The sequence below is a fragment of the Narcine bancroftii genome, chromosome 6 (genome assembly GCF_036971445.1).
Source record: "Narcine bancroftii isolate sNarBan1 chromosome 6, sNarBan1.hap1, whole genome shotgun sequence".
In the NCBI taxonomy this organism is placed as follows: Eukaryota; Metazoa; Chordata; class Chondrichthyes; order Torpediniformes; family Narcinidae; genus Narcine; species Narcine bancroftii.
In genome coordinates, this window is record NC_091474.1 from 28,012,188 (window position 1) to 28,028,218 (window position 16,031).

Below are 16,031 nucleotides of genomic sequence, written 5' to 3' on the forward strand. Positions count from 1 at the left end.
CTCTGACAATAAATTTGAAATCTGAGTAGAATAGCATTAAGAGATATAAACAAATAAAACAATACTATTAATAGATGTATCAACAGGTGTCTACAGTAAGAAAGGGACTTGGAATTATATTTTTAGGTTCCACCCTCTGTGATTATGCACCAGAATCAACCCACAACTTTAAATGCACAATTGTCTTTAATTCAATTTTGTATTTAGCATGTAGATTTTTTTTAAAACAAAGCACCTGTTCAGTTGCAGCAAGAATTTCAGTGCACATGTGCATTAAACAACATAGATAACAATAAACTCATTATCATTAACATGTGTTACAAGCCCAGAGGACTCATAAACCCAACTGCAAATAGATATTCACCAAAACAAATGGTTATTTAAACAAAAGTTGCTTTTAATTATCTTTAAACATGAAACAGAATCACACTTTAACTATCACTATTGACTTAACTAACCTAACGACTCCCCTCCTAATTCTAAGTGCACGTGTGTAAGTTCAGAAAAGTTCTTTGGTTCACAGTCCAATCTCACTTCTCATTCCTCCAAGTTCACTGGTTGCAGGCAATTCTTATATTGTGCACAGAATTTAACATTTATAAAGTTCACCAGGATTTGGTGCTTGAAAGGTAAATGATTACCACTCAGGAAGGTACTTGTCGGTTTTCAGAGAGAGATTTGTTGTTCCAGGACATCCACAACTGATGTACTTCCATCAGTCACTTCAGCGTCTTGCTAACGAAATTTGCCCCTTCAGGGCTCTCCAGATGATAACCTCTTTCTTTCAGGTTCCTTTTTGTTTCTTTTATTTCAAGTGAAATATTAGACAGTCAGTCCTCTCCTCTTGCATGAACCACAAGGGCTTTGACCAGGCAGTCTTCCAAATGGGGCAGTCCTGTTCCAGTCCCAGTTGCTTCTGCTGGCTGTAACACTGTAGAAGTCTCTCTCTCTCTCTAAGAGAAAGCCTGTTTGACTCTCTCTGCTTGCAAAACCACATGACCCTCTTAGAACAGCAAGTTCTTTTCCAGGCAGAAGGAGATTCTGACAAGATCTTTCATCTGTTGCCTTTTGTAAGCAACAATCCATTGTTGAAGCTTCTTGAGCACTCTCCAAAGCTCTTGCAAAAGCTGTGGAGCTGATATGTCTAGCATTAGCATATGTCTAAATATCTCCAGTATTTAAAACAAAATCGGTTTTGTATGTAATCTACTCTAACAAACCTTTCTCAATTCATCTCCCAAAAAACATATCTATATACTCTGTCGCACAAGTAAAAATCCAAATTTTATATCTCCAATCAATTATATCATTTTAAAAATTCTACAGTCAGAAAATATTCATAGGAAAGAGATTTTCAATCTTTATAACTCCAAAAGCATTCTTTGAAAATGTAAAATTGACAGAATACATGGCACATGGATATTGGTAGCAAAAATCTGGATGGTTAAGCTTATAGCCACATCAAGGCAACATTATAGGTCAGCAACACCAAGATGAGCGCTACAAAAGAAACTTAAATTTGTAATACACAGAAGTGCTGGGCAGGTCACCTACATCTATAGGAAGGGTAACCAACGCTTCAGTCTTGAACCCTTCATCAAGGCACAAGCAAAGAGCAGGCAGGGAAAAGTATTTGTTGGAAATTATTTCAGAAAGTCTTACAAAACAAAAATCAGAAAATGGAAACTGCAGCAACCCCTCTCAATAAAGCTATGTAACCGTTCCAAAAATATTCAGTGAACCAAGAAAAGACACATAAAGCTTAAAACATGCATGACCCATATTCATTTCCAAACTCCTGTCCTGTGCATGCAGTATTCGTGTTCTCCCTGTGTGTGAGGTGGGTGCTATTTGTTCCCATATCCCAAAGATGTGCTGGCTGATGGGTTAACTGGTTACCGAACATTACTCCCAATACAAGAGACTGGTAGCTGAGTCAGTAGTGGTTGTATACAAGAGAAAAGATTACAGGGTAGTGTATTGGGCGGGGGGGGGGGGGGGGAGGGGAGAAAAAAAAGACATTAATGGACCATATGGATTCCTTCCATGATGTAAGAAAATGCAAATTTCAAGAAAGTTAGCAAAATATTCACAGTGAAGTATAAACAACTGGGTTAATTAAAATCCCAAACATTATTAAACAGTCAATTGCATGCTATCAAATGATAAATGGGGAGGTGGGAAGGAAAGCAAATTTTAATGAAAATTACTATTTTGGAAGCGAGCAAGATAGTCTTAGGCTGCAGGATGATACTGATCAGTTGATAAAATGGAAGATGGGGCAGCGCAGTTAGTATATTGCTGTTACAGCACCAGTGATCGGGACAAGGGTTTGAATCCCGCACTGTATGGAGTTGCTAAGTTTTCAGTGTCTGTATGGATTTTCCCTGTGGGCTCTGGTTTCCTTCCACCTTTTTAAATGTACCGGGGGTTGTAGATTAATTGGGTGTAATTAGGCAGCATGGGCTCATGGGGCAAAATGGTCTGTACTGTGCTGTATGTCTACATTTAAATGTAATTTAAAATGTAAAAAATGAAAGGAATGATAAATGTAAATTATCCATATTAAGTGTGAGGTAATCAGTAGGGCAAATAGGATACATAGGCAGGTAATATAGTGAAGAATACGAGATATGATGTGATAGATCAGGGGGTAAAAAAGGGGGAGGAGTTGCTCTGCTTGTTAAGGAGGACATTACTACCGTGAGGTGGCAGGATGGTCTGGAGGGATCGTCCAGTGAGGCTGTTTGGGTGGAATTGAGGTGTGAAGGAGGCATGAGGGTGCTAATAGGGGTGTATTACAGACCACCAAATGGGCCAAGAAAATTAGAGGAACAAATTTGTAGGGAGATAACATAAATGTGTGAGAATCATAAGGTAGTGATCATGGGAGATTTTAACTTCCCTCACATTGATTGGGATACCCATACGGTTAGAGGGCTGGATGGGCTAGAGTTCGTTAAATGTGTTCAAGATTGTTTTCTAAATCAATTAGTAGAAGAACCGACTCGGGATGGTGTAATACTAGATCTCCTGTTAGGGAACGAGCTAGGTCAGGTATCGGACATTAATGTTGGAGAACAAATTGGGTCTAGTGATCATAACTCTGTTAGTTTTTGGGTAGTTTTAGGGAAGAGCAAGGAGGGGCCTAAAGTTGAGGTTCTGGATTGGAGAAGAGCAAATTTCGAATGAATAAGAAGGGATTTGGGGAGTATTGAGTGGGACAGGATATTTTCAGGCAAGGATGTAAATGAAAAATGGAGGATATTCAAAAAAGAAATTTTGAGGGTACAGAGTAGATATGTCCCAGTGAGGATCAAAGGAAAGGCTGGAAGTCATAGGGAGGCTTGGTTTTCGAGGAATATTGGAAATTTGGTTAGGAGAAAGAGGGAGGTGTACAAGAGGTATAAAGAGCAGGTGGCTGAGAGTTTGAAGGAGGACTACAAGGAGTATAGAAGGAATCTTAAGAAAGAAATTAGAAAGGCCAAAAAAAGGCTCAAAGAGGCTTTGGCAGACAGAGTAAAAATAAATCCAAAGGGTTTCTATAAGTACATTAAAAGTAAAAGATTAGTGAGGGATAAAATTGGACCCCTTGTAGATAGCGAGGGTGGGCTGAGTGAGAAGTCAGAGGAAATGGGGGAAATTTTGAATGATTTCTTTGCCTCGGCATTCACTAGGGAAAAAAATATTGAACCAATTGAAGTAAAGAAAAATAGTGGGGAGGTCATGAAGCATATAAGGATAACCGAGGAGGTAACGATGGCTGTGTTGAAAAAGATAAAGGTGGATAAATCTCCGGGACCGGACAAAATATTCCCAAGGACACTCAGGGAGGCTTGTGGACAGATAATGGTGCCATTAACAGAGATACTTAGGATGTCACTGGTCACGGGGGTAGTGCCAAAGGATTGGTGGGTGGCGCATGTAGTTCCGCTGTTTAAGAAAGGGTCCAAATGTAAACCTGGGAATTATAGGCCCGTGAGTCTGACGTCTGTGGTGGGTAAGTTGATGGAAAGTGTTCTGAGGGATGGTATTTACAAATATTTGGAGGTACAGGGATTGATAGGGAGTAATCAGCATGGTTTTGTCAGGGATAGATCATGCTTAACAAACCTGATTGAGTTTTTCGAGGGGGTTACAAAAAAGATTGATGAAGGGAAAGCTGTGGATGTTGTCTATTTAGACTTTAGTAAAGCTTTTGACAAAGTTCCCCAAAGGAGGTTAGGAAAAAAGGTGGAGGCATTAGGTATAAATAAGGAGGTAGTGAAATAGATTCAGCAATGGTTGAATGGGAGGTGTCAGAGAGTAGTGGTAGAAAATTGTTTGTCCAATTGGAGGCCGGCGACTAGTGGAGTTCCTCAGGGATCGGTCCTGGGTCCACTATTGTTTGTTATATATATATATATTAACGATCTGGAAGTAGGGGTAGAGAATTAGATAAGCAAGTTTACGGATGATACAGATTGATGGTGGTGTGGACAGTGAGAAAGATTACCCTAGATTAAAAGGTGATTTAGGAAGGCTGGAGGTGTGGGCTGAGAAATGGCTGACGGAATTTAATACAGATAAGTGTGAGGTGTTACATTTTAGAAAGGCAAATCTAAATAGGTCATATGCATTAAATGGTAGGCTATTGAGATGTGCAGAACAACAAAGGGATTTAGGAGTGATGGTAAATAGTACCCTCAAGGCTGATACTCAGGTAGATGGTGTGGTGAAGAAGGCATTTGGAATGTTGGCCTTCATAAATCGGAGTACTGAATTCAAGAGTAGGGAGGTTATGATGAAATTGTACAAGGCATTGGTGAGGCCAAATTTGGAGTACTGTGTACAGTTTTGGTCACCAAATTATAGGAAAGATATAAACAAAATAGAGAGAGTGCAGAGAAGGTTCACGAGAATTTTGACAGGATTTCAAGGTTTGAGTTAGGGAAAGGTTGTGCAGACTAGGGCTTTTTTTCTCTGGAGCGTAGAAGATTGAGGGGGAACTTGATAGAGGTGTTTAAGATTTTAAAAGGGACAGACAGAGTAAATGTGGATAGGCTTTTTCAATTAAGAGTGGGGGAGATTCAAACTAGAGGGCATGGTTTAAGATTGAAGGGGGAAAATTATAAGGGGAACATGAGGGAAAATTTCTTTACGCAAAGGGTGGTAGGGATGTGGAATGAGCTTCCGGCAGACGTGGTTGAGGCGGGATCATTGGTTACATTTAAGGATAGACTGGATAGTTACATGGAGAGGAGAGGACTGGAGGGGTATGGACCGGGTGCTGGTCAGTGGGACTAGGAGGGTGGGGATTTGTTACGGCATGGACTAGTAGGGCCGAACTGGCCTGTTCTGTGCTGTAAGTGGTTATATGGTTATATATAATTTTTTTTTTTTTTTTTTTTACATAGCTGTAGTGATAATTTCCTGTTGATATTTTTCACACTTGCCCTCTATCGTGACTGCTCACTCAGGAAGGACATTTACACTAAAATTCCTGAGTCGTGGTCATTTTGAAGGCTGTCGAGGTTGACCGAGATGTAGACCGTGTGCAACGTACAGCGTCACTGCGTCGACACCATTAGTGTACATCATATTCATTAGCCCATTGTTGTGGATAGCCTGCAGTTCAGTATAGTTTGGGAATGGCTCAGGAAAAATTTCAGAATGGGAATAAGTTGCTCATTTCTGTCCTGAAATTTTTACACAGCCGTATTGCAGGAAATTTGCAAAAATTTCCCAGAACACAGCGGCTGTGTAAAAACCATAATAGACATCACTAATAGAGGGACAACAACAGGGATGTTATTATGCAAATATAAAAAAATTGGTTAGACCACAGCTGGAGTAATGTGTTCATTTCTGGTCAGCACACGATAGCAAGAATATGATTGCACTGGAGAGAAATTCGCCAAAGATGGATTTCTTTTTCAGTAAAGACACTGGGCAGGCTGAATTTACTTTCTTTGGAGTGGAGGAGGCCGAGGGGAACAAGATAGAGGTATAGAAAATTATGTGGGGAATAAGTAAGATGAATAATAGAGGCCCTATGTTTAGGTTAACAGTAAGAGATTTATAGGCAATCTCAGGGATTCTTCCCCCCCCCCCCCCCCACCCCCACCCAGAGAATGTAGAATGCACTGTCTGAGTAGCTACTGAAGGTAGGCAATGACACAATGTTTCTGCATTTGAATAAACCTGAGATTTGCCACGGCATACAAGGCTGTGGATTGGGCACTGTAAAAGCAATTAGTATAGGCAAGGTACAATGATTGGCATGAACATAATGAGCCAACGAGCCTGTTTCTATGTTGAATGACACTTATGAAAGAGAGGATACATTATGAAGGCACAAAAAGTTATGCACTTTTAAGAAAAACTGAAATCCATTATTAGAGTTAGAAATAGTGATATTTAAAAGGGACCCAGATATTACTGCACAAAACAATCACAGAAATCTATTATTAGACAGCCTGCAATTTTTTTAAAAAATTAGTATGTTAGCCTTTAATATAATTGGAAAAAACAAGCCTTACTCAAGATTACATTATGGCTATGTGAATTTAAATCCATTATTATGTAGGGATTTGATGCTCTTTAAACAAATGCACTAAGTATCAGTTTCACTACACAATAAGAGGATTGCACAGAAAGAGGAAATGAACCAGAATGTCAAAAGAGGATGCGATCACATTGAAATAAAATCCTAAGGAAACTTGAAAAGGTGCACATTTTCACTTGAAATTGTAACTATGGCTCAATGTCAAAATGTCAGACATCAGAAGAAATTTCTTCATTGAAACTGAATCTTCAAATTCTAGTCCAGAGATGCTCAGTTATGTATTTAGACATGGATTTGAAAAATAAAGTGAATCAAGGATACTGGGGCACCAATGAATGAGGAAATATAGTCAGCTTTCCTGGAGGATCTTTCTTGAGCCCAACACTCTAATGTCACTGAAGAAAGCATATCAGTGCCTCTACTTCCTAAGGAGTTTGTTGAGGTTTGGTATGATACCAGATACCCTTACAAATTTCTATAGCTTTTTGATGGAAAGTGTGCTGACCAGCTACATCACGGGGACACCAATATCCAAGTGTAAAGCCCTGCAAAAGGTAGTGGACACAGACCAGGACATCACCAGCAAAATCCTCCAACCATTGAGAACATCTACAGGGAACGCTGCTATCGGAGAGCAGCAGCAATCATCAAGGATCCACACTACCCAGCGCACACTGTTCTCGTTACTACCATCGGGAAAGAGGAAAAGTGCCACAAGACTCACACTACCAGGTTGAGGAACAGCTGCTCCAACATCAGATTCCTCAACAACAATCTCAATCAGAGACTCATTTAAGGACTTTTACTTTTGCACTTTATTTTTTTCCCTTCTCTGTATTGCAGTTTGTTTACATTTCTTTTTTTAAAACATGTGCACATTGTGTACAGTTTTTTTCCCCTTCACCAATAAGGGTAATTCTGCCTTGCCTGCAGGAAAAAAAGAATCTCAGGGTTATATGTGATGTCATGTATGCACTCTGACAATAAATCATAATCTATGCATCTGTAAAAGCTTCATAGTCTGAATAGACTTAGTAAAAGCACAGAAATGTTGGAGGAACTTGGCAGGTCTTGCAGTGTTCATAGGAGATAAAATAATATTACTGAAATTTTGGGACTATGTATCTTAATATTGTATGAATACTAGAGCAAACTTAAAACTATTTCCAGAACAGGTTTAAAAGACGTATACTTTTAAAATACATTTCCAACCAAATTAAAACGCAAAGAAGTGGAGACCTTAATCCAGTCTTATAATCTTCCTGCAATCACTAACCTGATGTGTGGAGACGGGGGGATTTTCTGTTTGCTTGAATTGGATTGGGCTCAGAGTTGCTGCTATTCTGTGAAGACTCCTGAAGATCAGACACTCCGTGTTCGTCATCTTCAACTGAAGTGATGACTTCTTTCACAGCACCCAAACTTAAGGCTGCAATTAATAACATGGCTCTCTTTTAAATCAATGACTAAAATTAATTTCAGCACAATGTTCTTTCATTTGTGTTATCCAATGACTAAGAAATTATTCATTTCATTGTGTACAGATTATAGATCCAGATTTCTTTACAAACAACTATCAATTCATGCAACCTCCTTTTTCTTACCTTGTTTTTGCCACATCATTAGCACTTAAAGCATAGAATTATTTTAAAGAATACCAAGAAATAATAATCAAATTGATTTGATCACAACTCTCTCATTTACCACTTTGGATTTTCAGGATGGGTTTCAAAAGCTATTTTCCAAAATATAAAAAAATGAATATAGGAAAAATGCTTTCTTATGTCTGTGCAAAAAATAATTCTTAAAGGTTCCAGTAGAGCAGCAAACTATTGCACCAAAATAACCATAAATTAACAGCTACTGATTAAATGAGATGAAAATTTGAATACATTTGTGTCTTACAGCTTTGTCAAACGGGTTAAAATGTTAATATATTTCTTTTAAAATCACAAAACATTATAAAAGCTTATCCAAAAATGTATACAAAAACCCAATTAACAATCTTTGTGCTAACTTTTCCATGACTAAAAAAAACAGCAGGCTGCAGAACCTGCTGCAAAGGCAGTGCTGCTGCTTGTATGGACCAAGGAGAGTGGGGAGCGGAGACAAAACGCTGTTCTGCTGGGCCCAACTGCCAGTCCTACCTAGTACAGGTTTTAAACACCATGTTAAAGGAGTCTCCAGTTTTTGGTTTTTTAAAAAATCCTGCATCCACTGGTCTGTGCCCAAGATAGAGGTGCCTAAGCTTGGCAGCGTACCACAAGGGGCACAGATTCGGAGTACAGAGGACCAGTACAGGGAGAACAGGTACTGAAGGCTTCCTGATCAAATTGGCAGTCTGAGCATCAGGTCCTATCAGTACAGGGAGAACAGGTACTGAAGGCTTCCTGATCAAATTGGCAGTCTGAGCATCAGGTCCTATCCTTCAATGGTTTGAACAGGAGGATGGGCATTCTGTCACTGAAGGGACTTTCTTTTGCTTTGCTTTCTCCTATAGTTAGGGGTTCTGAGCAACTCTATGCTTGTCTTACCATAGACAAAAGTTGAAGTATATCATGTATATTACAGTTATGTATTAGTACGTGACAATAAAAGGGACCTTAACTCATTTTGCATTAAAGTGTAACAGATATTCTCCATATGCATTTTGTAAAAAGTTTAATCTTTTCCAGTGTTAAATTTAAGTAACACTTTTTATGCCACCATTCTAGCCTTTGACAAAGCTGCAAGTGGATCAAAGGAAAAGGAGGATGCTTTATGGGAAGGGGGATGACTTTATGAAGAGAAACAGTATGATAATAAATAATCTTAAACTAAAGGATTTCTAAACCAAAGATTATTGTCAATAAGGTATACAAGATGCCGAAAGAGCCTGGAACTAAAAGGCAGCGTACCAGAATTAACAAAAAAATTTCTTCATTCAGTATTATACATATATGAGCTGTCTATCCCAGATGGCTATAATTACTAAGTAACTGAGCATGCTCAATTTATAAAATTTATATTCTAAGAAAATCAGATGTTGGGATCAGGTGGGAAAACGGACTTGAGGGAGTTCCAGCAATGGCATTATGAAATTATTCAACAAACTCAAGCCCAAGACACCTTTCCCTTCTTCTATGTTCCTTTGTGCTACTCTTCAACATAGACGTACAAAGGTTTTACATGAGAATTAAAGACTTTCCCTTGCATTAGAGTGCTCATCACAGCCCAGCATAAATATGCTATCACTTTTAGAGTGAAAACAAAATAACAGTGGTAAAAATAAGGGGAGGTAGACATCCAGAGATGTCCCAAAACAAAGCCCAGGGTGTTAGTTGGAACCTTTCCATGGGTCATCAGCATTAAAAGGATCTGGAATATCCTACCAGAATCAGCAATAAAAGCTGATTCCTTAAACAATTTTAAAAGGCCGTTTGTCAGGTAACTCTCAACTTCCTCATTTAAAGTTATGAATAGAAAGTGAGTTTGGCACTAAACATGACTATCTTTACAAAGATTCAGCACAGGGAGCAAACATCCTGATAAATTTAATACCCCAGTCCCAAAAACAAGATGATGGACTCCAATAAAAATTAGCTTATAGCTTAGTTCTTGGGAGTTGTAATAAAGAGATACAGGTGCACCATGACCTTTCTTATAGCTTCGTTCTTGGGAGTTGTAATAAAGAGATACAGGCACACCATGACCTTTCTTCAAACAGTCAGCAAAATGAGGAGTGTTCTGTGGAAATAATAACCAAATCTCCTAAAATAAAATCAGCTAGGTTCTTAGAAACTGTTGTAACAAAAGATTCTATCAAGTCAGATTAGTAACTTTCTGAAACAGATAGTAAGAGACATTGCATACTCAATACAAAACAGAAGAGTACCTCCAGTTGCGTTTATGTCGCACTGCTCACTACCATCTGCCTGCAGCTCCAATCTGAATGGTGCACTTGATGATGGCAGTAGAGGATCTTTATCACTTAACATGGTTGTTGCAGTGTTAGCAGTTTGATACAAATCCGTCCTGTTGGCAAAACAGCTCTCTCCAGAAAGGTTTGGCTGATCCTTTGACAGGCGTGGACTTAGACACTTTTTGCTGTCCATAGATAGATCCACATGGCAACCTACCTGCTGCAAAGAACAGAAACTGTAACATACCATACGTTTTTACTCTAAATAATAATGTACATGGCTAGAGCAATGCAGTACTTAAAGCTGGTTACATGTTTGCTCCAATTTCACCATTAGGTTGCTTTTAAAAAAATTCCTTAAAACTACATTACAAATTGCCTACAAAAAAATTGAAGTGACTCAATTAGCAATAATTTAAAATAAAAAAATTTGATTTACATTGCATCTTTCACAAGATCCCAATCCTCAAACAAAACTTTTATACATGCAATCAAATATAGCATGATGCCACTTATTTTTCACAAGCTTCAATGAATGACTATGCAGAATGGCCCAAAAAATATTCTGTGATGGTAGGGTTAATCCTAATTTAGCCAATAGGGCACTTACAATAAAACTTCAGTAATCTCTATTAGGAAATCCTACCTCACCAGGTAATGTTTGTCATGCTCCCTTTAAACTTACAAATTTGTTATAACACTGCTTTTAAAAAGGGGGATTTAAAAAATGTTGAGATACATAGCAATAACATTTAATAGCTTCGGAAATCAGCTGGTTTAGCATCGAGTCTCAAGCATGTAAGATCATCAGAATTTTGCTGAATAAGAATTAGCAAGTGATCTCATTCTTATAAAACATGAGTCAGTCTACTGTTGAACCCACTCTGATAAGACTGCATAACCAATCACACCAGCTCCACTTATTTCCCTGAAACCTCTCTTCTACATGCCTATCATCTCCACTCCAATTCTCTTAACAACCCATATTAAGAATAATTTATATTGGCCAATTAACCAACCACATTGCACGTTTTTGGAATGGTGGAGGCAACTGCAGCACCTGGGTGTACTGTTTACAACGAGAATGTGCAAGCTCCGCATAAAGTGCTTAGAAAGTCAGGTTGAATCTGGATTGGAGTTGGGAGCAACAGCTCCACTTGCTGCAATCATCTTGTATCATCTTGTTAACAGGGCTTGAAAGAGATCAGCTCAAAATAAAAGGTCAGCCAATCAGGATAGAAATAAAAAGAACTTTCTGAAGTCAACAGTGAATCTTTGGAATTCTTGTGGCAAGGTAACTGGGGAGGCTCATTTGCCAAATACATTCAAGACAGATGAACAAACTTTTTATTGAAAAGATTAAAAATTAGCCATCATCTTTGTGATTGGCAACAGAAGCTGAGGCAATTTCTTTTGGAACTACATTTTTGTGCAGATTTAATTCTTTCAATTACTTCATCACATGGACTTCAAGTTCATATGGCTTATCAAATCATATTCACTCTCCTTGTGCACGGTGGAACAGATTCTTAAGTTTGATGTAAAAGTGCCATTTATGTCATACATTTCACAGATGGTTGAGTGGAAATGCTGAGGAATCTCAGTAAGCAGATGGGGTTTAGGATTTCAGTAGGAGAGCATACTAACTGGAGATTGTGAGCAATTCAACAGAAAATTTATTCAGCAAAATTCAGCCCCACTTACTAATTTTGGATTATTTTACATTACTCTTAAATAGTGGAACAAAAGCAAAATGCACTTGCCATAAGAACATTAAAAATGTGCAATTATTTAAATTTAGAGATACAACACAGTAACAGTCCAGTCCATCCAAATAACGTACCAACCCTGTATAGGTGGGAGGAAACCCACGCAGTCATGGGGAGAGTGCATTGGATTTGAATCCAGTCATTGGCACTCTACTAGTGTTGTGCTAACAACTATGCTAATCGTAGGAATCTGGAAACTCCTGCTCTAAAGACAAATCAAGACCATGTTAAGTTCAGTGCTTCTACTGGCAAGACCAAATACAGAAATAATTTAGATAACATTATTTTATTGCTGGTTATTGTTAATCGTTTACCTGCAAAAGTTAGGTGTCATGTGGAAACTATTGCATTTCAGTATCAGGAACAAACGAAGAGCTGTCAAATTGTTGACTCAACCAATGGGACCCATCGCATTACTGCATCATAACAAAAGGAAGCCCCAAGCACTAACATTCAATACCAAAAAGACATGCAGCAAAAGACAAGCAGCACTCGGTTGTAGTCTGGATAGCAGGCAGGGATTCAGTCGTGATCCAGTACCAGATAGCAATGGTAGTTACTTTACTGGATTAAAAATCCAAAGTCTAATTAGTTAGACACACAAGATCAAATCTCACCATATTTCTGTGTGGGGTTTCCTCCAGGTGCTTTGGTTTTCTCTCATCCTCCAAAATATATGGGGTTGTAGGTTACCATGGGTGTAATTGGGTGACATGGGTTCGGCTTCTACCGTGTTTTAAATTTTAAAAAAATGTAAATTGACTTAAGTAAAAAAGTAAAATCAGTCATTAAATTGTTTATGAATGGCATATTTCCTCACCCAAAGGACATTTTTTAAAACTTTGGTCTATGGGCCACATAGAGTGCATTTGAACTGACCACACAATGAAGCGTCTTGGCAAGATATTCAGTTCAAAGAATTATTTGTGCATGGATCATGCATGTGGATTATGACAGGAATTCCCACACTCTTATATATCACCATGGAATCCCTCCCTCTGGAACCCAGAATGCAAAGATGGAGAGATCTGCACTCTCAGCAATAAATCTCATTAAGTTAATCTAATCTTCAAACTGCTGGACCTAAAAACCTCAATGCTGACCATCTCCTATACTTACTACAAAGTAGTATTTCCAAAATTTCCTCTTGTTCTTTCCATTTCTTATTATCTGGATACAGAACCTCACCAACCTCCATGTATTTCTCCAGAACAGCAGTTTCCTCAAAATACTGCTTAATTTTTAAAATACTGAATGGAAGCCTGGACCTGGGTATAAAGGTAATGAGTTATGGGAGAAAAACAGTAAATTTTTTACATGCCATTCATGATACTCTGGACAAATTATATTAAATTTAATACACAGAAAAAGAAATAGATTTGAAATTTTTCTCCAATGCTTCTAACTAGCAGGATACCTGGTGTTACCTGGGAAATAAAACACTCAGTTGTTGACTACATGCTGCCCCTTGCCTATCTCAGGCCTGAATACTGAGATTGGCATAATCACTGCTGCTCTGTTTCCTGCTGCCTGTTCCTTACATGTCTGGAAGCATCAACAGTGAGGTGAGACTGATGTTGCTCTGCTGTCTTTTCCTTTCTCCATTGTCTAACTCTATGGGCTTGGGAACAGCTTCAGCCAATGTTGCTTTGCTTTTTTGGGCCCATATTAATCTGGGGTTGGCTACTTGTCTATATTCAATGTACTTTGTTGCACAGCACTTTAACTAATCAAGATGTCCCTGGTGCGTTCAATTTTTTAAAAAACTTTTGAACTTCATTTGACCTTAAAGGTTAAATTGAATGTGGTCATGACATTCAGCATCAAATGTTACCCCTTCTGAACCTCCAACATTTCTAGAGTGCTCCATATTGCTTTGCATGGAATACAGACTAACAAACAGACTTACATGCACAAATATATATTATAGATTGCCTTTTTTTTAAAAAAATATTTGCTTGTATTAATTAGATTAAGCATTAGGAAGGTGTTTCTAAATATTCAACAGTTTCCCTTCTGATAGGAAGAGCTTTTAAAATAAATAGGGGGAGGATTTTAAAAAAACACTCAAACTCCATGAGAAGACTGTAAGGAATTAACAAATACAAAATGTAATTAATGTGGATATCGTTGATAATGATATTAACAATTGTTGGGAGTTTGTGTAGAAAAGCCACAAATAAAATATTTTTAAAAAATATTGGAAGAGAATTTTGCATGATGTGGCAAGGGACTATAAGAACTAGCAAGCAGAATTAATCCAAGCAATTTATTTTTCTCTGGAATGGTAATGGATCATTTGACATCCCTCCCCACCCACCCCCATTCCTGCACTATAAATATCACGATTAAGGTTTTCCACACTTACTTTTCTTTAACCTGTCATGCACAAGTGAAATAATGAAGTATATAAATTACTGGATATATACAGACACAAAAACTTTGAAAATGAGCACTCAACTTAAAAAAAAAAATCACCCTGAAAGCTAAAGCCCAGGAATTGACAATAAAACTGAAGCAAAATTGCAAACAACCAGTTCTCTATTGCCAATAAGAAAAAGACATCTGCCATTCTTGGTCAGTGATTCTAATCTCATTACTCTCTAAATTTGCCGCATTAAACTGATTAGAATCGTTAAATACCTGTAGTCCAGAAATTCAACAATCCCCATGAATATTTCCAAAAATGTTGCAAGTGAAATTTTGTTGTTATTTCCCCCCTTTAAGAGTACAAACTTCCTCCAACTACCATTTTAACAGAAATTTTAGAATAGATTATCTGATGTTTCAAATACAGGCAGTCCCCAAGTTTAAAAAAAAGTTCCATTACAAAGGTCTGTCTTTCACTTGAAGGTACAAGTACATACGGTCCTTATTTAACATCCGTTTGTCAAATCTTAGTAAATTACATATATTTTATGTTTCTATGCATGTAAAACACACAAGAAACACTTCCAAATACACATCTTAAACATAATAATATAGTACATAATTGGATGATGTAGAAGATGATGGAGAGACGGCTACTGTTGGAAAGGATGGATCTCGTGCTGGAGAGTCAAGAATTGACTTTTGCCAATGAAACTTGGAGGCAGAATCAGCTGCAAAGAAGCATCTGCTCATTTCTAGCTGCCTTTAACACAAGAGTCACCAAACCATTGGTTCACGAGTCATTTGTAAACCAGACGAAATAAGAGTACAACATGGCTAATGCGTTCAAAGCAAGTTCAGAGCTGAGGAAAACCATACTATTCAAAGCATTATTACAATGTACTTTAATGTAAGATGTTCCAACGCTATCCAAAAAATCAGATTCTCCGAAATCCTCAATTATCTGAATTTTTAAAAAAATTTCGGATATCTGAAACAGATCAGAAATCCTCAGAGCCGAACTGACCAGGAACGGCAAGCTTCCAGCGGTGGCAGTATTATGAGGTGGTTTAAATAAAACTTTAATGTTACAAATTAAAAAAAGAGTATCGTACAGCATACTCTCTTGCGATGCTGACTCAACTACACTCAAAACGGAACTCGACAGCATTCTTCTTATCAGTTTGTAAGTATGAGTTGTTCGTAAATCAGACGTTTTTAACCCAGGGACTGCCTGTATCAAGTTACAATGATTTTCCATAAATTTTTTAAAGTTTGTATTGAGTTAATTTCTACTTTGCAATGGCCTATAATTTTGAAAATCTTACACATTCAAAGGTCTCTCTGCACACACAAGTTAGGCTCCTATAGCTCAGTGGTTAGAGCACTGGTCTTGTAAACCAGGGGTTATGAGTTCATTCCTCACTGGGTCTCATTTCCGTGA

The 16,031-nt window shown here is 37.9% G+C and overlaps 1 protein-coding gene across 11 annotated transcripts in view; it reads right to left on the bottom strand.

Moving 5' to 3' along the window:
* The window catches only part of LOC138735878 (death-inducer obliterator 1-like), a 144,722-nt gene that overhangs the window by 87,748 nt on the left and 40,943 nt on the right, over positions 1 to 16,031 (bottom strand). For 8 of the 11 annotated variants that reach the window (XM_069884428.1, XM_069884426.1, XM_069884431.1 and 5 more), the window contains 2 exons: positions 10,422 to 10,668; positions 7,824 to 7,976 (listed from right to left, as the gene is read on the bottom strand). In XM_069884428.1, the coding sequence (XP_069740529.1) occupies positions 7,824 to 7,976; positions 10,422 to 10,668 (400 nt within the window). Of the gene's footprint in view, positions 1 to 7,823; positions 7,977 to 10,421; positions 10,669 to 13,336; positions 13,357 to 16,031 lie in introns of those variants that run through there. The other 3 variants (XM_069884430.1, XM_069884433.1, XM_069884436.1) reach the window with 2 other exon arrangements.